Source organism: Phasianus colchicus, chromosome Z (genome assembly GCF_987193195.1).
Source record: "Phasianus colchicus chromosome Z, bPhaCol1.hap1.1, whole genome shotgun sequence".
NCBI classification, from domain to species: domain Eukaryota; kingdom Metazoa; phylum Chordata; class Aves; order Galliformes; family Phasianidae; genus Phasianus; species Phasianus colchicus.
In genome coordinates, this window is record NC_143476.1 from 64,780,681 (window position 1) to 64,803,341 (window position 22,661).

Genomic DNA, 22,661 nt, shown 5'->3' on the forward strand with positions numbered 1-22,661 from the left:
AGCAGCAGCGCACCGCTCGGCGTCTCACCAGCCAAGCGGTACGGGGTGATGCGCTGCCCATTGCGTGTAACCAGGTGTGCCTGAAACTGTAAAGTCCGTGAGCGGGACCACGGCTAGCAGTGAGTTAGGGGAGGTGGTTGGTGGCCCCTTTCACATTGGGCAGGCGGGCTGTTCCTGTCCTTTACCGGGACGGGGAGAGAACAAGTGACCGGCACACCCTGTCTGTGCTTGTGCCATTTCAACCGCTGGGGCCACTTGTGTCCAGGTGCTTCCCCATCTCGGCGGTACCAGTCACGTCCCGGGCAAGAAAACACAGCCGTTGCAACAACAAATCCAGCTGGTTGAACACTCTTGTGCCCATCTCGTCCACGCGCTGCGTACTGATGTCCGTAAGTTATCCTTCAGCGTGCCTTCAGCACTCTCCGGGAGCCACCTGAGCCTTCGGCACAAAGGCTGGCGCAGATGTAGCCACCACTTTCTGCTGCTGCGGAGCTCCACCAACCAAAGCGGTCTTTGCCGTGCGTGCCTTCTTGATTTCTACATGCACGCAGTGCAACAAAAGCATGAACTGGAAAGAGCAGATTGCCCCTTTGATGTACACGCTTTTAGGAGTACGTGCACGGAGCATCTGTTGTTATCTTGATAGCCGTGCGTCTCTTACCAAGTGTTGCCGTGCTTGAAGCCGGCAGACTGAAAAACACTCCTCTCTCACTGGCCCCAAGCCGGGAGCCGGGGTAAAGAAGGGATGGCAACGGTGCGAGAACTCATGGGGCTGCGAGCAAGACAACCTATCTTATGGGGGAAAGCAAAAGCCAGGCCCGCACAACAAGGAAAACGGGGAACGCAATCGCTGCTTCCCATTGGCAGGCCAATACTCAGCCACAGCCAGGAACAGGTGGCTCATTGCACGGAACAATCTCTTGGGAAGGCGACAGCATCCAGCCCACCTTGAGCCATTCCTCCTGCTTGACACCAGCTTTCATTGCGGAGTCTGACATCCCGGCCTGTTTGGGCCGGCAGCTGCAGGGCTGTGGCCGCTCCCAGCTTCTGGTCTGTGCCCTGCCTCCTCACTCATTGAACCGCACGAGAAGCAGACAAGTCCTTGGCGCTCTGCAAGCACTGTTCTGCAACAGCTGAAAACACGCGTGTCGTAGCCAGCCCCGTGTTCAGGACAAGATCCAATAAGCAGCACCCGGGAGACTCTGCAAGGCCCAGGCACTCGATCCCGGGCCCAGTCACGACACTTAAAGCACTGCAGAGTGTAGGGCAGTCTCTGGAGCGCCTACTACTAAGGAAATGCAATAGATTTACCAGCAGCGTCCAAGTGCGTTCTCTAGATGTCAATGAGACCAAGTTTTGCTGCAGGGCCGACCTTGGCCGGCAGCCCGATGCCCACACAGCCACTCTCTCACTCTCTGTCCTCAGCAGGAGAGGCTGGAGAATAAGATGGGAAATCCCCAGCGCGAACACTGAGGCAGGGAGTTCTCTTACCAATCACCTTCCCAAGCAAAACAGTCTCAACGTGCAGTGAGTGCATTTACTTGACTGCCAATGGCAAACAGCGGTGGACTGCAAGGTACAAAAACCTTTTCCACCTCTGCCCTCTCTCTCCTTCCCACGCTCACTTTCTCTCCTTAAGACGCAGAGCCTGCACCTCACCTCCCCACGTGTCCCAGGACCCACAGCCGTCACAGGCGGCCCGTCCCCTGACGCTCCTTCCTCCCGGCACTTCTCCCCTGCACTCACTTTGCCGGCAAGCAAAGCTCTGCTGCTTGCCTCGGGACACAGCAGCCTGCTCTGCCATGCTCTCCTCCTCCTCGATCTGCGGGGGAGATCTGCCCCAGCTCCAGGAGCACCCCCACCTCCTCCCGCTCCCCCCTCTCTGCCTCCTCCTCCTCCCCTTCCTCATCTTTCTACCATCTCAGCCCGCCCCTCCTCTCGCTCCTCCTCCGGCTCCTCCTTGCGATCCACCTCCGGCTCCTCCGCCGCTCATCTCGACATTAGCAGGGCCCTTTCTGATGCTTTCCCTTCCTCTCTCCCAACTGCCTGACAGTATCTGCTCTCCTCCTTCTCCTCCCTTCCGCATACGTGGCCCCAGGCACCTCCAACTCACGGGCTGGGCTCAGGTTTGCCCTGTGGCTGTGCCACCGGAGCCGCATCCAGTGCACTGCAGCTGCCTTGGGGCTGCCCTGCTTTCTCCTCAGAGGCCACCTCAAACCTCCAGGGACAGCACCTGGGCACCTGCATCCCGTACACGTGCATAGGAACACGCGTCTTGGAACATCTGAGCACCTCCTGCTCCAGAGCAAGCATCCAAGCCCTCCCAGCGATACGGCAGAAAATGACAGCTGCTAAGACCAAGGCCGCTAGGCCAATCACTGAGCGCTACGGAGACACGTGGCTTACAAAGTGTCACAAAATGGAGGCTCCTCCCTATGGTTTCTGGACTGAAACAAAATGGCGCCTCTGAAGTTTCACGAAATGGCGGCAGCTCACTCTGCAACGCAGACTGAAACAAAATGGCGCCTCCCAGTGTAGGTAGAGGGGAGGGATTTCCTGTCCTGGCCACTCCTCCCATTGGGACGGCCCAGTCGCGCTGGGACCTCCCCTTCATTCCCAAAACATTCCTTGCCCTGGCACGCAGCGCCGCTAGCTGGCAGCTGGGAAGACCTGCAGGCAGAGCAGCTGTGCCGCTAGGTGGAGCACCAGCAGCAGCAGCAGCGCACCGCTCGGCGTCTCACCAGCCAAGCGGTACGGGGTGATGCGCTGCCCATTGCGTGTAACCAGGTGTACCTGAAACTGTAAAGTCCGTGAGCGGGACCACGGCTAGCAGTGAGTTAGGGGAGGTGGTTGGTGGCCCCTTTCACGTTGGGCAGGCGGGCTGTTCCTGTCCTTTACCGGGACGGGGAGAGAACAAGTGACCGGCACACCCTGTCTGTGCTTGTGCCATTTCAACCGCTGGGGCCACTTGTGTCCAGGTGCTTCCCCATCTCGGCGGTACCAGTCACGTCCCGGGCAAGAAAACACAGCCGTTGCAACAACAAATCCAGCTGGTTGAACACTCTTGTGCCCATCTCGTCCACGCGCTGCGTACTGATGTCCGTAAGTTATCCTTCAGCGTGCCTTCAGCACTCTCCAGGAGCCACCTGAGCCTTCAGCACAAAGGCTGGCGCAGATGTAGCCAGCACTTTCTGCTGCTGCAGAGCTCCACCAACCAAAGCGGTCTTTGCCGTATGTTTTTGGCACCCCTGATTTCATTGTAAGAATCCAATCAGCAGCACCCGGGAGACTCTGCTACACCTTTTTACTCTCTGCGAGCTTTTCTTATTCTATCTTCAATATTTCTTACTTTCTTCTTTATATTTTTCTTTTTTCTTTTTTTTTTTTTTTTAATTTTTTAGTTTTCTTTTCTCGAAATTCTTTTCTTTTTTTTTTTTTTTCATCTGGTATATACTGTTTTTTGGTTTTTTGTTTTTTTGTTTTTTTTTTTTTTTAATGTCTAATTCTTTGATAGAAACTTCTGTTTTTTGGTTTTTTGTCTTCTTTTTGCTTTTTTTTTTCCTGCAATTTTGAGCAAGTGTTTTATTACTTCTCTGTTGGAATTCCTTTTCCTCTACAGTTGATTTTCTTCCGTCATTGCTACATCTTGTTTGTGCCATACTCTTCCTTCACTGTTTTAGCTTCTGCTTTATTTTTTTTTCTCCAGGAGTTAACATTCATTTTTTGTTAATGTGATTATTTATTATATACTTTGTTTTGTTTTCTGCATTTTGGTATTCATTATACATCCTTGCATTGTTTGCACTTCTGTTTCTTTTGGCGTTTTTCAGACTTCCTTTATTCTGCCTTCTGTCTCACTTTTATAAATTGATGATATACTGGTGGGAATGTTCCGTTTCTACTGCCATTCCGCCACCTGCCTCTAATGTCGTTGTTCAACATAATAGAATATGAGTCATTGTGTTCCATTAAATCTCACTGTTTGAGGTGTTTCACTCCAGAGACAATCATTTTCTGAGGTGATCATCTCCAGTGAAGGAGCATTCTACTTTCAATTGTGGAATCACTATCTGTGAAATATGTCTTGAAATGAAAGATACCCCAGGACTATGAGCAAGATTCCTGGATCTGCCCAGAGCTCCCAGTTCTGTCAATAGCTGCCAATGCAACATGGGCAGGGCCAGGATCCAGCAAGATATTTAAATGTGACTTGTTCTCATGAAAGGGAACGCAAGAAGTGGGAGGACCCTTCAGACTTAGGCAGTAAATTCAAAGGTGATTGTCACCCACTAAGTACTGAATCATCATTCTCAAAATACAGGATTATCTCCCTTCATGAGTATAGACCCTAGTCATTGTAGCCAGTCAATGGAGATCTGAGGCATCTACACTGATTTGAAAGGATGCTGAAAATCAGTCCAAACTCCCTGGCAAAATGGAGCTGTCCAGATCTTTGGCAGCAGAGTGCTGCTGGAGCCTTCCAATAGCATCACCTAACAGCAGCAAGAACAGTTGTGTGAGGTGTGGGCAGTCAGATGACCTCCTCAGACTGGTGGTGAGACTACAGGATTAAAAAAAAAAAAAAAAAAAACAGTCAAACCTGCCATTGTCAGGGTCTCCAACCACTAGACTCCAACCACACAGGCTGTCCAGAGCTACATCCAGCCTGGCATTGGATGCTTCCAGGGATGGGGTATCCACAACCACTGTGGATAACCTGTTCCAGTGTGTCACCACTCTCTGGGTGAAAAACTTCCTCCTAATATCCAACCTAAACCTCTCCTGTCTTAGTTTAAAACCATTCCCCCTTGTCCTATCATTATCAGCCCATGTAAACAGTTGTTCCCCCTCTTGTTTATATGCTCCCTTCAAGTACTAGAGGGCCACAATGAGGTCTCCCCAGAGCCTTCTCTTCTCCAAGATGAACAATCCCAGTTCTCTCAACCTTTCTTCATAGCAGAGGTGTTCCAGCCTTCTGATCATTTTAGTGGCCCTCCTCTGGACATGCTCCGAGAGATCCGCATCCTTCTTGTGCTGGAGGCCTCAGGCAGTACTCCAGATAGGGCCTCACAAGATTGTCCCCTGAGTAGAAGGGGACAATCACCTCCCTCTCCCTGCTGGCCGCTACTTTTTTAATGCGCTCCAGGATATAGTTGGCTTTCCAGGCTGAAAGTGTACGCTGTTGGCCTACACTGCTATCCAGCTTCTTTTCCACCAGGATCCCCAAGTCCTTATCTGCAGGTCTGCTCTCAAGAAGTTCTTTTCCAGTTTGTATGAATACCTGGGATTGCCCTGACCCAAGTGCAACACCCTGTACTTGGCCTTGTTGAACCTCATTAAGTTCTCATGAGCCCACTTCTCCACCCTGTCCAGGTCCTTCTGGACTGCTTTCCTTCCCTACAGTGTATCAAGTGCACCGCTCAGCTTGCTGCAAACTTGCTGAGGGTGCACTTGATTCTATCGTTTATGTCATTGATAAAGATGTTGAAGAGCACCAGTCTCCCAAGACCAAGCCTTGGCTGACACCACTCATGACCAGCCTCCACCCTGACACAGAATCATCAATCACAACCCCTTGGCTTCACTCAGCCAACCAATTCCTAATCCATCGAACAGTGCATCTTTCAAATCCATATCTCTCCTAATTAGTGAGAAGGGTGTGGTGAGGAACCATGTCAAAGGCTTTGCAGAAGTCCAGGTAGATGACGTCCATTACCCTTCTCCTGTCCACCGATGCCATCACTCCATCATAGAAGGCCACCAAATCGGTCAGGCAAGATCTGCACTTGGTGAAACCATGATGGCTGTCTCAGATCACTTCTTCGTCTGCATGTGTGTTAACATGGTAACCAGAAGGATCTGCTCCAGGATCTTCCCAGGCCAGGCAAGGCTCCTTGGCCTGTAGTTACTGGGTCATCCTTTCTCCCTTTTTTAAAAATGGGATCAGTGTTTTCCTTTCTCACCAATTCAAGTGAACTGCTTGGTAACATCAAGTGTGGAGATTGCCTGGGCCATACTATCATACAACAATAGAGTTTACGCTCTTACATGAGATAAAGAGAAAAATCAGGATGATAAATTCTAGGAAGGCCAACTTCCATCTTGTCAGGGAGATACTCAATAAAGACCCCTGGGAAACTGTCTTCAAGGACAAAAACTACAGGCCTGTATTTCCCTGGATCCTCTTTCCAGTCTTTCATGTAAATGAGCGTCACTTTAGCAAGTCTCCAGTTGCCTTTGTTCTCCCTGCTCGACCAGGACTACTTCTAAATGACAGAAAGCTGTGTGGCAATCACTTATGCAAGCTCCTTCAGTACTCTGGGGTGGATGTCTTCCAGTCACCGTCCAGGTGGAGTAGCAGGTCACTAGGTGTTTACTCCTGAATTGTGGGTGTTTTATTCTGCTCCTCATCTCTGTCTGCCAGGGAGTTGAGTACCCTGAAGCTAACTGACCTGACTATAAAAGATGCAAGTAAAGAAGCCATTGAGAACCTCAGCTTTTCCATCATCTTTGAAGATAATATTCCCTGTTGCATCTGTTAAAGGACACAAATTCTCCTTGGCCCTCCTCTTGCTGTTAATATATTTGTAAAAGCATTTTTTTACTATTAACAATGAAGGCCATATTAAGTTCTTGCTGGGCTTTTGCTTCTCTGATTTTATCTCTGCTTGCCTCAAGGACATTCTTATACTCTTCCTGAGTTGCCTGACTCTTCTTCCAAATATCATGAATTCTCCTCTTTCGACAGTGTCTCAGCAAAAACTTCCTGTTCAGTCAGGCTAGTTCTCTTCCCTGCCAGATCATCATACAGCTCAGTCGGACAGAGTGTTTTTGTGTCTTTAAGGTTGCTTTCCTGAGGAAAGCCTAGACTTACTGGGCCCCAGAAGTCTGCACTCAGAACTGACTTCCAAGGAATTCTGCCAACCAGTGATCTAAACAGTTCAAAGTTTAACCATGAAGTTCAGGGTAGGAGTTTTGCTGACTCTCTTCCTAATTTCACCAGAGATAGAGAACTCTACATTTCATATTTGCTATGCCCAAGACAGCTTCCAGCAACCACATTTTCCAACATTCCTTCTCTGTCTGTAAACAGCAAGTATTAAGGAGTGCTTTCCCTTGTAAGCTGTCTTACCAGCTGTGTCAGGAAGTTATCTTCCATACACTCCAGGAACCTCCTAGACTTCTTCTTGTCTGTTGTACCAGACATCAGATAAGTTGAAGTCCCCCATGAGAGCAAAGGGGGACAATTGTATGACTGATGCCAGCTGTTAAAGGACATTTCACCCATCTCTTCATCCTGCTTAACTGGTTTGTAACAGACTCTCACAAGAACATCAGCATCATTGGCCTTTTACCTGATCCTTACTCATAAGGATTTGACATTAACATTCTAAATATTGGGTTCCATAACATCAAAATACTTCCTAATATAGAGCGCCATCCCACTACTCCTCTTGCCAAGTTGGGAGATAATGTTGACCTGCCTGAGGGTAGATCTGGCTCTGGATGTGGATTGCTGGGCTGAGGTGAATGGCATGAGGTCAAGTGTTGGGTCCTGCATTTTGGCCACAACAACCCCATGCAGTGTTATAGGCTTCAGGCTGAGTGGCTGGATGACTGTTAAGAGGAAAGGGACCTGGGAATGTTTGTTGATGTTCAGCTGAACATGAGCAAACAGTGTGCCCAGATAGCCAAGAGGGCCAATGGCATCCTAGTCTGCATCAGAAATAGTGTGGCCAGCAGGAGCAGGTAGGTAATCATCCCTCTGTACTCATAGAATTATAGAATCACCGAATCACAAGGTTGGAAACGACCTATGAGATCATTTAGTACACAGCACTGGTGAGGCCGCACCTTGAGTTCCATGTTCAGTTTTGGGCCTCTCACTACAAAAGAGACATTGAGTCTGTGGAATGTGTCCAGAGAAGGGCAATGAAATTGATGAGGAGTCTTATGAGTCTCTCTTATGAGGAACTCTTTGTCCTCAACAGGATAGAGTGGACAATAAGACTGGAACTCTTGTGGGTTAAAGTTTGGACAAGGAGCTCACTTACCAATTAACATCACAGGTAAAAAGTCTAAATGTGGACTAAACTTCTTTTTTTTTTTTTTTTTTTTTTTCAAATTAGAAATAGGCTTGGATGGTGACAAGTACTCTTTCCACGTCACTTCCTCATCCCTTTTTTCAGTCTCAACCTTGCTCCTTCATTGATAACTCCTTGATCTGCACATGGCCCAAGTGATGTAGGGGTCAGGGCTGTAGCACTCTTTCAAAAATCTTTTTCTGCTGTTCTTTCATCCTTACACTTTTCCCCTGCTAACATATGGACTCCCTGTGGCCTGCAGTTTCCATTGGGGTACATCAGTTTTCCTTAGCATGTTCTCCATGGGCATGTGAGGAAATATTTGCTCCAGTAACCAGAGCACCTCCTTTTCCTTTTCTACATTTTCCTTCATTTCTTGATCTTTCTGCTCCTTCAACCCTCCATCTCCCCCTACCTCACCATAGAGTTCACTCAGCTTTTTCTCAGTTTTTTTTTTCTACTAGCCTCCTTTTTGCACTTCTTAAATAATGCTTTCCCCTAAGTACCTTGGTTGCTGGGCTTGTCTTTGCCCTTTAGCAGTGCCTGTGGAACTAGCAGAAGTTTGCTGTACAGGGCAGCCTCAAGAGACTTTCCTCAGAGACTGCTGTCAACCCCCAGAGCCAGCACCTGGTCACCTGCTGGGAAAAATTTTGTTAAACTAGACTTGGTCAATTATCTTTATCCCAGAGAAAGACAGAGGAGAGTCTTTAGCTTTCTTTATTCAAATGAAGGGAGAGTCAAAGTGGACAATCCCTGTGTTCCGCTGCTTTCACTGCAGTTTTTGTAGTGAGTAGCACCTGAAAATATCCATTCTACTTGGGAGTCAATGATGATTCCTTCCGGTCTTTTATCATAGTCAAATATCCAGGTTGAATATTGTGAACCTCACAGTGCAAGGATAGATTTTGTGCTAGCTGGGCTTCCTGACAAAGGGATTTGACAAGAATCAGTATCTTGCCCATATAATTGTCTTAGGTAAATACTATTTATTTCCATCTCCCCTCCAGGTTGGGGGTTACTTGGGTAAGACATTCCAAACAGCAACTCATAGAAGGATAACTCTATCTCCCCTAGGTTTTGCCTTAGTTCTGGCCAGGGCCAAAGGTAGCAATGTGACCCAAGTAAGCCAGTTTTTATCACCAGTTTCAGAATAAGTTTCTTTATTGCCCCATTTATTTGTTCCATCTTTCCTGAACTATTAAGGCACTAGAGGGTATGAAAGTCCCATGTTATATCTAATGCAGTCATGATTCCCTGTAACACCTTCCCAGTGAGGTGAGCTCCTCTTTCTGAGTCTATAACCTCTATTCCCATACCTTGGAATGATTTGTTACAGGAATATCTTTATGACAGAGCTGGAAGTTGCTGAGGCTGTGGAAAATGCTTTCAGCCATTCCATAAGCTAGTATACTACTACTAGGAAGTATCTGAGTCACTCAGTCCTAGGCATTTCAGTAAAATCTGCCTGATCTGACTGGAAGAGCTGCCTTGCTCAGGCTCAGCCTCCATTTGCCATTTGATTTGTTTATTATTTACTTTAGCACATGTTAAACACCCATAGCAAAAATTTTCATAAAGGCATCCACTAATCCTCTGAAGACCCGATGGCTTCCCTCACTGAGGTTGTTTCAAAACTTGTAGGGTCAATGACTTGGGTAGCCACTGCTTGCCATCACTGGGAAGCCACATATTCTCTCTTCTGTTCCACTATTTGTTATCAGCTCTACCTCCTCTGGTAGGAAACACATTTTATCCTGCCATAGCCAGACCACTAGGAGTAGGGGGAGGATCTTTGATACTTCTGGCAGAAGTGCTGCCAGAAAAAATCCTGCCTGATATCCCTTGACATGTATCACAGCCACTTCTTGTGGTACATTCTTTGAAGCTGAGAAAACCAACAAAATAACTTGACGCACCAATGAGTTATGTCAAGCAGCTATTCCCTTTATTACAGCACTGGGTGAATGAGGGATTTCTCCACCAACATGCACACTGAGAGAAGCAGAGCCTACATTTTTAAAGGTATAGGGCATACACATTCATTACATTCCAAGGACATGGACAGAAGTTCCAAGAAATAATTAATATCTCTGGTCATCATGGGATGAAGGCTAATAATCATTCATGCTGCAAATTTGAACATTTTAAGAGGAGGTAGCCCAAGCAGGTTCCCACTGATCTTATATTGAGCTGAGGCATTTGTTTTGCCATCTTATCTTCAACAACAGGACATCTATTCTACTTTCTTATTAACACTTGACAACAAGCTCTGCAGTCTCCTCTGCATTCTGTTATTGAGCTTACATTTATACAAGCTTTCTGTCCTTCAGCTTATAGCTGTTCAAGGTATGTGTAAAGCTGTTCTCAAAATACAGAAAAGCTTTCAGTAGGTAAATAATTAGGTCTTCGTGGACTAATGCTTTTCCTCTGCAAGTTAATAACTCTCTTATCTTTTGGCACCAATTGGCTTACACTCATTTAAAAATAAGTAAATAAAAAAACAAAACATTATGGCTCTTAAATCAAAACTGAATACTGAAGTTTTATGGTCAAACGTATGGCCAGATATGTTTATCAATCTGCTCTCTTCACAAACAACTTTTGGTTTAAGTATAATGGAATAAACTAGGCCCATTTTCCTGTGTTACCAAGAGATCACCACATTCATATGACTTGTTCTTCTTTCTCGAAACTTATATCTGACCCCAATGTACAAAATGTACTAAATAAAATGAGTTTATTAACTGGAGAACTTGCATTATCAACTATGGTGTCTGCTTCAGCTTGGTTATTCTTATCTTCCAGCCATATTGCATTGTAACCAGGGGCTCAATTGAGAATCATAGGCATGGCATTTGCTACGGTTGGAGCTGTAGCCTTAGCCTGTGGGTATTCCTTTTGTTAATGTCCAAACCCCTTAGTATGGACACAATGATTTTCTGCCAAACAGCCTTCCAATGAGACGATCTCCTGACTTTTCTCCTCATTCCCCTGTTCCTTTCTCTAATGTTTCAACAGACATCGTAAGGAAGATTTATTCAGAAATTCTCCCTTCCAAAAAAGGGGCATTAACCATTATAAAATAACATAATAGCGACACATAACACAAAAACAATATTCTATTTTCCATTTTTACACTTAATCTTAATTGTTTGAAAGAAAGGTCCAACATTTTGTTTTCCTGTGGCAACAATTGCTGACAGAAAATTTGCTTCAACAATTTAACAGGCAGTACACTGCATAAACTAAGAGTTTTAACTGTCTCATTATCCGCATTTTCTCCTCCCCATTCTTGGGGGAAACACGAAACCGCTTCCTCAAGGTAAGGTTTGTGCTTGAGCTAATACAGCTACCAAAATTGTATCGCTTTTGTTCCCTTCCCTTCAGCCTACCTTTCTTTTTCTATCACTACCTGACAGCTACAATTCATCACCTTAGGTATCTTATTTGGATCCTCTCTGTATGCTTCCTTCAAATCTATCACTGCCATTAAATCTTAGCACTTGCCTCAAAGGCACCCTCTGTACTTAGATCATCCCTCTCCCTTTCTCTTCCTCTCTCTCTCTCCCTCCGTTATGTCAGATCCCTCTTGCTGACTTCCTTCCTTCCTGTGAGATAGGGTGTTGTTTCCTTGAATCTATTTGTCTTGGTTGTTTCAGTGTAATCTGGAGGGGTTCAATTTCCAACTTCCCACAATTTCTGGGTGTAGCCTAAACTCTAGGGCCAACTTCTGCATAGGTATTTGCCAATAATTTATTCAGGGTTACTACAGTATTAGATTCAGTTTTTCCCTTGGGCATATTAATTTGCATTCCTGATTTAGCCCTTAAATCCCTTCCCAGTAGATTACAATTGCAATTTGGTACATTCAAAAACTCATGCATCTCAAATTTATCTCCACATATATCAATAGTAGTTGAAGGAAGTGTACCCTTTCATCATTCCCACTGAACACCTGAATTACTTAAGATACACCTGAGAATCATCTCCTCCACTCTTTCTGGGAAGAAATTTTAAAAAGGATTGGGAGACTCTGATGTCAGCTAGAAAACTTATCTCCTTTCGACCCAGTCAGACCTTACAGGTTATCAGGGGATTTGTATTGCTGGGTCCTGAAACAAAGTGATCCCTTTCCAAGCAATCCATTTCCATTAAGTCATGTATGTCCAACTTCGGCTTGTCTGGGCTGCATTGAGAGAAATTATCTTGAGTTGCATATGAAATATATAGTGGAGTTAATCTATATGAGTAACAAAACTTGTTTTTATACATATTTTTAATTAAAACTCTAAAAACAGCAACAAAAACATAAAACAAATGAAAAATGTGAAAATTCTTCATGGTAAGGGTGACAGAGTACTGGAACAGGCTGCCCAAGGAGGTTGTGGAGTCTCCTCTGGAGATATTCAAGGACCATCTGGATGCCAATCTGTGCAGCCTGCTGTAGGGAGCCCACTTTGGCAGGGGCATTGGACTCGATAGTCTCTAGAGGTCCCTTCCAATCCCCACAGTTCTGTGATTCATCCTTGAAAACAATTGTTCACAAATGTACATACTGCCAAAAAGCAATAAGACGAATAAGACATGATTGTGAAGCATGGGATCTTCTAAGATATGTCTTACAAAAGTCTAGACAAAGAGACATGATCAATTTTTTCTTACAGTTGAGCGTTTGATTGCAACACTTTTCACTTCATTTAAAAATGTGTAAGTGATTCAACTGAAAATGAAGTCACAAATACAGGAAAAAAAAAAAAAAAAAAAAAAAAAAAAAGATATATATACATATTTAAATCTTGAAACCTAAACTCATGGTTATCAAAACTGAAAGCACAGCTGCATGTTTTTTGCTATTAACGGGACTGTGTTTAGCCAATGTATCAAAATGCATGAAATTACTTGCCACAAGTTGAGCTTGCCATAATTTAAACTTCATTTTGAATGTTGTTACTGTTTGGAAAATAGCACAGATAAGTTAATTTTCACCTTGTTTCACTCATTTAAATAAGCACTCAAATCTACAAAAAAAAAAAAAAAAAAAAAGTATATATACACTATATTCGCTATATGTGAGACATTTTTCATCTTGAAGTTCTGGCGCAAATTTTCATTCTGATTTCATAAATGACTTGATTTCGTTTCACAAATCATAAAACCTTTTAGCACATGACTTTAGCTTAACTATCTTCTTTCAGAAAAGTAAATGTCCTCATAATCAGCATCCACACTTTTAAGGAATTCCTGGAACTGATGATGATTCAGCCCATTGGATCTTATGAAATTCACAGCTTTGGTGACAACTCGTGTGACATTATCCTCTTTTAAGGCTTTAGCATGTAAGATTTCTTGATGTATGATGAAGTGATATTTCATCAAGCATGAGTTGCCAGTGACAATTCCATCATCTTCTATTCATTTAATAAACAAGTCCCTCTTTTTTACAAACCATCAGTAGCTATACTAGTTATGTTGACAAGGCTTAGAGAAAATAGCTTTGATATAATTCTTACTGCTTCATATATATGAGATATAAGAGATTTGGCTCTGTCTTTCAGCGGCACCAAATAAGCCATTTTTCCAGTGGCATTATATTCATCATCAATATCTCCAGTGAAAATGGCAAGTTGAGCTGTGTCTGTAGCATCAATACTTTAATCTATTATTAAGCATAACTTTTGTAATTAGCAGCTCTACTCCTCAAATTTCTTTCAAGAGATTTTTCTGTTTCTTCAGTTCTCCTGGCTACAGTCTGGTGAGACAAACTGATTTTAGAAAAATTCTTTTTTTTTTTTTTTTTTTTTAAATCAAGATACATTATATCTGCCACACTTTCCAAACGCTGCTTAATAAATTCTCCATTGATAAACGGATTTGAATTTTCTTGGAATCAGATTTGCTATCACATAACTAGCTTTTATGACAGAATTTGTTCAAGTCTTGACTTTTAAAAAATATTTTGTTGAGTTGGCAGACATTTTTCAATTCCACTGTTTTGTCTTTTTGAAACATTCCTTGATATGCATCAAATTTGGCAGCATTTTTATGCAGATAATGTCTTCTCAAATTGTAATATTTGAAAACTGACAAAGTTTCCTTAAAAATTAAGCATAGTACCATATTATTTGTTTTGACAAAGAAGTGCTCATCTTCCCATTTTTCTTTGAACACTCTTCCATCATCCACGTTTTTCCTTTTTCTGGATTCTGTTTTCTTCTGAAATGCCATGAGGCAGGTTGAATTATTAGTATCAACAATCACAGTGTTTTTTTTCAACAAGCAGTGCAAGCACATGCCATGTGTAGTAACACATGGTGCTCAGTTGTGTGCAACTGCCACGAGAAGCAGAGTCAGCACTGCACTGTGTCCTCCCCATGTCCTGGTTCCTGCCCAGAAAGTCCTGATCACAAACCAGTGGTTTGATTGTTGTCAACCAACAAGGATGCACCCAGAGCAGAGCCACCAATGCACCAATCAATGATGGTGCAGGGATGGGCTGCATTGCAAGCTGTGCTGGGCTGCATCTGGACAGCAAGCTGTGTGTTGGACATGCTTGCATAATGCTCTGGACTTCTTCCTGATTAGTGTTTTTATCTAGATCAGCCTGCCTTTGCAGACAGTTTCTCAAATCTCCACGTCTCCAACACTGATCCCTTTCTAGCTTAGGTCAAGGAGATTCCCATCTTGCAGGATGTTCAACTCCTCTAACCCTCAGGAGTCACCCAACCCCTTTGCCTTGCAGTTTTACTGGTCCTGCACTCCTCCTCGAGGAGGCTGTAGTAACTGCACCAGGCACTAGCCTTTGTTTTTATTTTTTCCTTGTCCTTTACTATATCTCTGGCTACTCCAGAACTTTGATGTAATTCCTAAGGGTTTATCCAGGAGTACGAAGGGATTGTCACCCCTTTTGCCTTTTCTCAACTTACTACAACTCTCTCCCTTTTTATTCTCCACAGTCCCCATTCCATCTCACCAGCATATTTCTTTTCAGAGTCTTCAGCTCCTCCTTTATCTTTTTCTTCTCTCTTCACAGATTTCCCAGTCCATTGTTCCATCTGTTTCTGGGATGATCCTGAGAACCCAATCAATCCCCAAGTGGCCCCCATAGTGAGCCAATCGCCATAAATCAGCAAAGGCATCCATCACCTCACCCAGATGCCAACCAACCCCAGAGGGTGGAATGATCCCGAACAAACTCCCAAACTGTTAGGAAAAATTTTGCTCAAATAAGCTTGCTCAATTATCTTTATCCCAAAAAGAGACAGAGGAGTGCCTTCAGTTTTCTTTATTCAAATAAAAGAAGAGTCCACAGGGACAGTCCCCATAGAATCTCTCAAAATATCAGAGGGCACAGCCTCCTTCTTTTTTATCCCTATCTCCCGACTGCATGGTCCCTCCTCCTTCCCTCATTGGCTGAAGCTTTTGGAGGTTACAGACTTCCCGATCCGCCTAACATATGTTCCCCCTTGAATGCAACTCCCCTTCGTATTATGAATTGGATGTGTAACTAACTCCAGCTTTATGCCTCTCAGGGCAGAGAAGTTTGTATTGATTAGCCTATTAAGCCTGCACACTAAGTCCAAAATTCCTAAGTTAACATTGTCCAGTGACCTTTGTAACTGAAGCCTTATTTGGTGAAAGTTTACAATCATCCAGCAGAGAGGAATTTGGAAGCCACTGCACCACTTGTCTGCAAGCACACCTTGTTCACAAGCCTCTTTTATCACAGCATCTATACTCAGTAAAATTGTACAGAAATATATTTTGTCAGCTGAGCGCATACTTCTCCAAAGTGGGCAGTGGAATACCTGAGAAGATGACAGCCTCTAAAACAGTTGACCACTAAGACAATCACAGAGCAGTCCAAAAATTTATAGGTTACTAAGTTTGACAATACAGCAGCTTTCCAGTGTGAAACACAGATTGAAACAAAATGTCATCTCCCCATACAGGTAAAGGGGAGGGGTTTTCTGTCTTAGCAATTTTTTTCTGTCCTTTCTGGCAAGCACCAGGCACCTCCCCTTCACTCCCAAAACATTCCTTGCCCTGTCATGCACTCTATACAGCACCTCCAGCTGGTAGCTAGGAAGAGCTGCAGTATGAAGGCACTCCTTAGCAAAGCACCAGCAGCAGCAGCAGCAGCAACAGCAGCAACAGCAGCAGCAGATACATGCTTCACACTGCTGGGCATCTCACTGGCCAAATGGTATGGGGTGCTCTTCTACCCATTTCAGGTAGTCAAATCGGTGTGAAACTGAGAAGTCAGTGGGCAGGACCACGGCTAGCATCCAGTTTGGGGACGTGGTTGTTTGCTGCTTTCTAGGTGGCCAGGTGGGCCATTCCTGCTCTTAACCAGGGCAAGTGACCTGCACACCCTGACTGTGTTTGTGCTGGTGAACAGCTGGTGAATACCAGGTGAACTGCTGTGGGGCCGATCAAGATGACCAGGTGCTTTCTTTGCTAGGTGTTAGAAAGTCAACTACAAATCCCAAAGAATTTTAACAGTGATGCATGAGTGGGTAATCTTGTTTTACATGGTTTAAAGTGACACATTCAGTCCTGCCATAGCTTCATCAGCCTCAAAGATCCTGTTGCAATGTAACACCATGCTTGGCAGGCCTTCAATCTGAAGATGCTTTTCTGATGGGACTGCTCTCCAATAGCTCCAGGCCAGAAGGCTGTGGAGAAGAGCCTGTGAAGGGTTTTTCCTGCTATGCAGAAAGGTAGATAATCAAAATCATGTTGGGAGAAATATCTTCAGACTTAACAGTATTTTCAGGGTGTCCAAGTAGTGAATGAATGGCAAAAAGCATCAGCAATCCTTAATCTAATCCATATAAATAAATAATCTGTTACTTAGCATGAGTTTAAAAAAGCACCCCCAGCCTAGGTCCTCCATAGTAGATGAGTTTGCTTGCTCAGTGCTGTATTTTTCCAAGAGCAACACAATTATTTTATTGAAAAAAGCTACTAACTCATGCCAAAACTATAGCTGAGTCATTAGTGACAATTCCATACATCACAGATTCTTTCCGGTCCTTGCTAAAGGAACTCAGTACTCTGCAGTGCATAGAAGATTGGAGTGTAAAGCAACAGTGAAGGAGAAAATTATTTATTTAAAGCATATTAGGAACACAATTCACAGTACATGTTAATAGGTGACTACATAATGGGGTGATTGTAAAAGGGTTACTTTAAAAAGGAAAGGAAAGACAAGATATAGATTGTACACTAATTGTGGATACGGGTGTTTTCTTTCTTCTTGTAAGCAAAGCTGCACAAATGAAGACTGTTTCAAACTATTTATGCACTGGTAAAAAGTATAATGTACTCAGTCTGTACATTTTCCTTTTAATGTGTAAACTAGTACTTTTCTGTATCGGTTACAATGTTTAATTTAAATACAGAATTACCTCTTATTGACTTGTTGTTTTAAGGTGCAATTTATGAAAACCTACAGTAAATATTTTCTTCTTAATCAGTTCTCTTTGGCATACTTCTGATTTACTTGAATTCAAGAGCTAGGCCTGACTTGAGTATATAACACTGCAGGTGTTTTTTGTTTGCATACACTCATAAGGCTTACCACAAGCTTACTTACAAAGAATTCAGTTTACCAGTAAAATTGCTAACAAACTGTAATATGCAAGGCAAAACATTTGATACTCCCCCAGAGAGAGTGATCTTTGCACCATGGAAATATTGTATAAAATGTGTTAGAAAATGGAGATTTCTCATGAGGAAATTCTTAGTGCTTATTATCCTACAGGAAGCCATGAGAACACATGACTTCCTGGGTTAAGATAGGTTTCATGAGATACAATTTGTCTGATATGTTGGCACTGTAGTAGTGTTGCAGTTGCAAACTTGCATGTTTACACAGTCAAACTGCGTAAAAAGCTCAGTGACAGTGGCTGCTTTCTATAACAAGGCATGCCTCCTAAACTCTTCATACTATAATTATTTTTGTTCTAAGGAGTAAAGCTTTAATCTCCACATTACATGTTATTTTCTAGTCTACTTTTGTCTTCAAGACCTCTGCCTGGGCTTTTTAATATTTGGTAATGGTCAAAGATAATCTAACTAGTGCTTCTGATGGAAATGTATCAGACTGCCACTAAAGCACCTAAACTGGAGAAGTTTCACTTTTTTAAATCCATCAAATACAAAAATGGTAAGTCCACAGCATTTTGTTTCACCTCTGAAAGCCAATGCCAGTGGATGGTATTAACATGAAAGACACAGAGAAACGTGGCTATATAAACAATGGAAACTTTTCTGTGCCCAATTATTTAATGATTATAAAATGAAACCTTGTTTGCAATACAATCCTTATTACGCAGCCTCATGGGTCTGCTTTTTTCTGAATCAATCTGCCCTAGTGGTGACCTCTCAGTTGCAGAAATGAGTCTTTTGGCACGTGATCAAGATACAATAGGTGTCTTGTGCGATGATTTTAGAAGGCAAAGATGTTAAAACAGTCTTCATACAGGTGTTTCATAATGCAGGTGAGATGTGGAATGCTGTGCTACTCCTGAGAAAAACACATTTGGCTATTCCAGCTATTAATCCCCACTTACGAGCATGCTGATTCCAAAGAGGCATTTCACATCCTCAGCAATAGTATATACTTAAAAAAAAAAAAAAAAAAAAAATCTGTCTTTGTCTTCTACAGGGATCAAAAATAGTGAATTCAAATTGCTGGGAGAGATGAACAGAAGGGGGCAGAACTGGTGATGAGGATCAGAGTCTCTGCAGTAAATCATATATGTGTGAGACATAATTCATTCTCAATTTTCCTTTAAGCTTTTAAAGATCTTGCATATAGCCATGTCCTGTAGTGCTTCTGTTTCATCTGAAAGCTACTGGCTTTAGAATTGAGATGTCTGCGTGAAGGATATGGTGTCAGATTTATCTACAGCAAAGCCTCCATTGATGTATGATTTCTTGGTCTCTGTTTCATCATTATCAAGTATTGTAGTTTCCAAGGCAAAAGGGTTGACTATGTTGACATCAGAGGAAACATCCATCTGCTCCAGTTCCTTTTTAGAGAGCTTCTCCACTATCCCAGTACCAAAGGCATCTCCCAAGACATTCACCATTGTTCTGAATCGATCTCTATGGAATAAAAAGCTCAGGCAAATAATTCTGGTGTTACTTAGAAAATCCTTTTAGTAAATGTAAGCTACTGTAGAAAGTGGTTAACTCTTCCTCCCCCCCCTCCCCCCTCCCCCCAATACAGATTCTGTATAATTCTAGAACTAAAATAAAAAATGTTGTAGAATGAGGAGTGACTTCCCAAATTAAGGGCTTTGTACAGGATGTGTAAAATTTTAAGTCTCATCACTGGTCTGTTAACAGCTGTAACCAAAGGGCTGTGCACAGCCCTGAAGGGTCTTGTGGAGAGTCCTTCTCAGGCCCCTAAGTATGCTGTACAGTTGATTCACTTTGTGATGAGGCCACTGTTGATGGAAGGAAAGACTAAGGTAAAACAGAAGAGTCCACATTGTGTGTTCTGTCTTTCTGACAGCATTTCCTCAGCCAGAGAAGAGCTTAGTATTCTGGACCAAAGTCTTGTTAAAGGGTTGAAGTACAAAGTTGTCTTGATACGTTAAGGAATGTGATACTTTTCTACTTCTGATTTTTTCTATCAGGAGAAAAAATAATCTGCCACTACTTGGCAGAAAAGCCTGAAAATCGTGCAAGATAGTAAAGTCTGTAAACTGTCATGGGGTTTGTCAAAAACAACACTGAAGTGAAGCAGTTCAAAACACGTTTTTCTATTACAGCTGCTGAACAACCCCATGTATATAACCCCATATGTATTCTCCATATGGAAGAGAAGTAATTGATAAGGAAAGGAAGTGAAATAAAACTCTAGTAGGAGTGGCGTGACAAGTGAGCCACACTGGAAACTCATCTTGCATAATATTTCTATTCTACCTTTTCATTAAAAACGTGGAAGATGTCTTCAAGGTTATGTAATAAAACTTTGGTAAGTTCAGAATTAACTAGAGGACTGTTAATGGGACACTACTAGCAGGTTTCAAAATAATACATTCTAGGCATGAAGTACAAAAGGCAAGTGTTAATAATCTACATGGCATTAAGATATGCATTCTGTCTGCTGAGGTGCAAAATGCACTGCCAATGACCCTTGGTACATGTAATTAATCTTTAATTTTCTTTGTACAGCAAAACATTCTCATCTGAAAAAATACCTCAGTTGGAATTAAGAGATGGTTCTAATTATTCATCTGTGTCATGGTGCTACAGGTAGTTTATTCATGGAACACTTAAGTGTGCTTAAGAACTTCAAACTTCTTAAAAGAAGAGAAAAGAAAGGGTCCATAATACTATGTCTGTGGTGGAATTTAGGAACAATTGTTCTCTTTTTCTCTCAATCTCACTCCCATAAAAGAATTAGAGGACATCAAATAAAATGGTTGGGAAATGGGCTGAAACAAACAAAATACATTCTGTACAACACACTGAAATTCTGTGGAATTAATCTCCACAAAACTTATGGATGCTTCAAAGTGCAATAAGAAAATTTAATGTAAAAAAGAAATCTACTGAGAACTGTTAAAAAAAACCAAAAAAAAAAAACCAAAAAAAAAAAAAAAAACAAAAAAAAAAACCAAACCAAACCAAACCAAACAAAAAAACTCTACCTTAGGAACTCTAACAGTTTCCTGAAGCTGGGAAATGGTATCAACACACAATTTTTTTGTTCTCACACTTTTTTTTTTTTTTGATACCTTCTCTAAGCCAGTGGCTTGTACTGATCTTCTCTATCCTTAGCCAAATTAAATGATTAGAAAAGAATTTGAGAAAACTAAATGACTGTGCAGCATGGCAAACAAACCTATTAGACGTTGTTGCAGACAGCTCATGGAGAGAATGCACTGTAATTGGAGCTGGGTTTTTGTTGTTATTGTTGTTTGTTTGTTTTGTTTTGTTTTGTTTTGTTTTGTTTGTTGTTTTTTAGAAATAATGTTATACTGCAATTGAGTTGATTCTTGAATTCTTTTCAGCCCTGCTCTAATAGAGATCAAGGCTTTTCCCCACAGCTTGTGAAACTGAATCAAATCAAATAAGTATATCTGCAAAATACATAGGCTGCAAGCCAACAAATCCTTCAAGAAAATTATTGGAAAATGTGAATAGAGAAAAGAGATGGTTTTACTTTGAAGATAAATTAAAGTCTAAGAAAAGGAAGTGCAAAGACACAAAATGATTTGTATTTTGCACTGGTACTGATGAGTTAATATTGAGTTAATGCAAATGAACGAGATCTCATTCTGAGCATTATAGCTCAGACACTTTGGAGAGAAAAAAATCTTTATTATAAACAATGGTCCTAAAATAAGAAATCTTGTTATTTTTTCCCAGTAAGTCACAGGATAAAGCTGGACACTGATTTTCTTTTTGCAGAAGTAGCATAAAAATGTCTAAGTTGAACAGAGAAGACTTTAGGTTAAATGCCTCCCTCCAGAAAGGGCTTCGTGCAACTAAGAGGTTTTTATGTGCTCTGAGGTGAAGTGGTTGGGATCAGGTATAACAAACGCTTTCCAAGTTTGCAAGTGTGCACCTGCTGGCTATGGGGCTTGGTACAGAAGAGCCCTAGCAAATTAACGCTGGCAGTATGGACATACAATCTGTGGTGTGCGTGCATATAGAATCAAAGACCACCTTTGCTTTGTTCACGTGCTTCACTCCATCTTCACCACTGTGTGGATTTTATGGAAATCAGCTGAAATGTATTGTTTGTGTCTGCATTTGATTTTTATTAATGGTGCATCTTCTTAGTGTAATACGGCAGGAGTTGAGAAACTCCAGAGGTATTAAGTACTACTAATCTACTATTAATCATCTAAATATGCTGTGCCCACTGGTTAAACAGCACCTCTGGATGTGAGATTATTATCTGCCATTCCATGCTGTAGGATTTCTGTCAGAATTAAAGCTACTGTTATAACCAACTGGCCATAACAAGAATATTTGTCCAATTTCTACAGTAGAGCTACAGGACATGATTTGCTGCCTTCTCATGCAGACCCACATGCTTGTGTAAACATTTAAAAATAAAATAATTTAATATCAAGTGCTTTAAACTTACAGAAGCCAGTCAACTGCAATGATCAGAGTAACGTCTTCAGCTGGCAGGCCAACAGCGCTAAGAACAATCACCATGGTGACAAGTCCAGCCTGGGGGACACCAGCAGCTCCAATGCTGGCTGCTGTAGCTGTGACACTAAATCCCAAATAAAGCCAGGAAAAGGTATTCAGAGTAAGTGTTGCTTACAGAAACTCTATTTTCTGACACAAATAGACACATTTCACTACCAGAAAGTTGTTTTTATGTTCTAGTTTTCCTGTGGATTATCTACCCAGTTCGGGAACAAGACTATGCGGCATGTTTGAAACAGTGCCATCTCAGACACTTGGAGGAGAACACATATCTCCTTGAGCAGGCAAACAGTTGTTACAGTAACAAATGTTAATACATAGGTAAATGCATGTCTAACCCACAAATTAGATGGATCCCAGGAAGAGTTAGGTTTCCAAGTGTTTTCT

General features: G+C 42.5%; 1 protein-coding gene across 2 annotated transcripts in view; it reads right to left on the bottom strand.

Annotated features, from left to right (window-relative positions):
- Nucleotides 1-17,091: 17,091 nt before the first annotated feature.
- SLC1A1 (solute carrier family 1 member 1) overlaps nt 17,092-22,661 on the bottom strand; it is a 60,085-nt gene continuing 54,515 nt past the window's right edge. For both annotated transcript variants that reach the window (XM_031610460.2, XM_090132233.1), the window contains exons 11-12: nt 22,204-22,338; nt 17,092-19,199 (exon numbers count right to left, since the gene is read on the bottom strand). In XM_031610460.2, the coding sequence (XP_031466320.1) occupies nt 18,953-19,199; nt 22,204-22,338 (382 nt within the window). In that variant the 3' untranslated portion in view covers nt 17,092-18,952. The remainder of the gene's footprint in view (nt 19,200-22,203; nt 22,339-22,661) is intronic.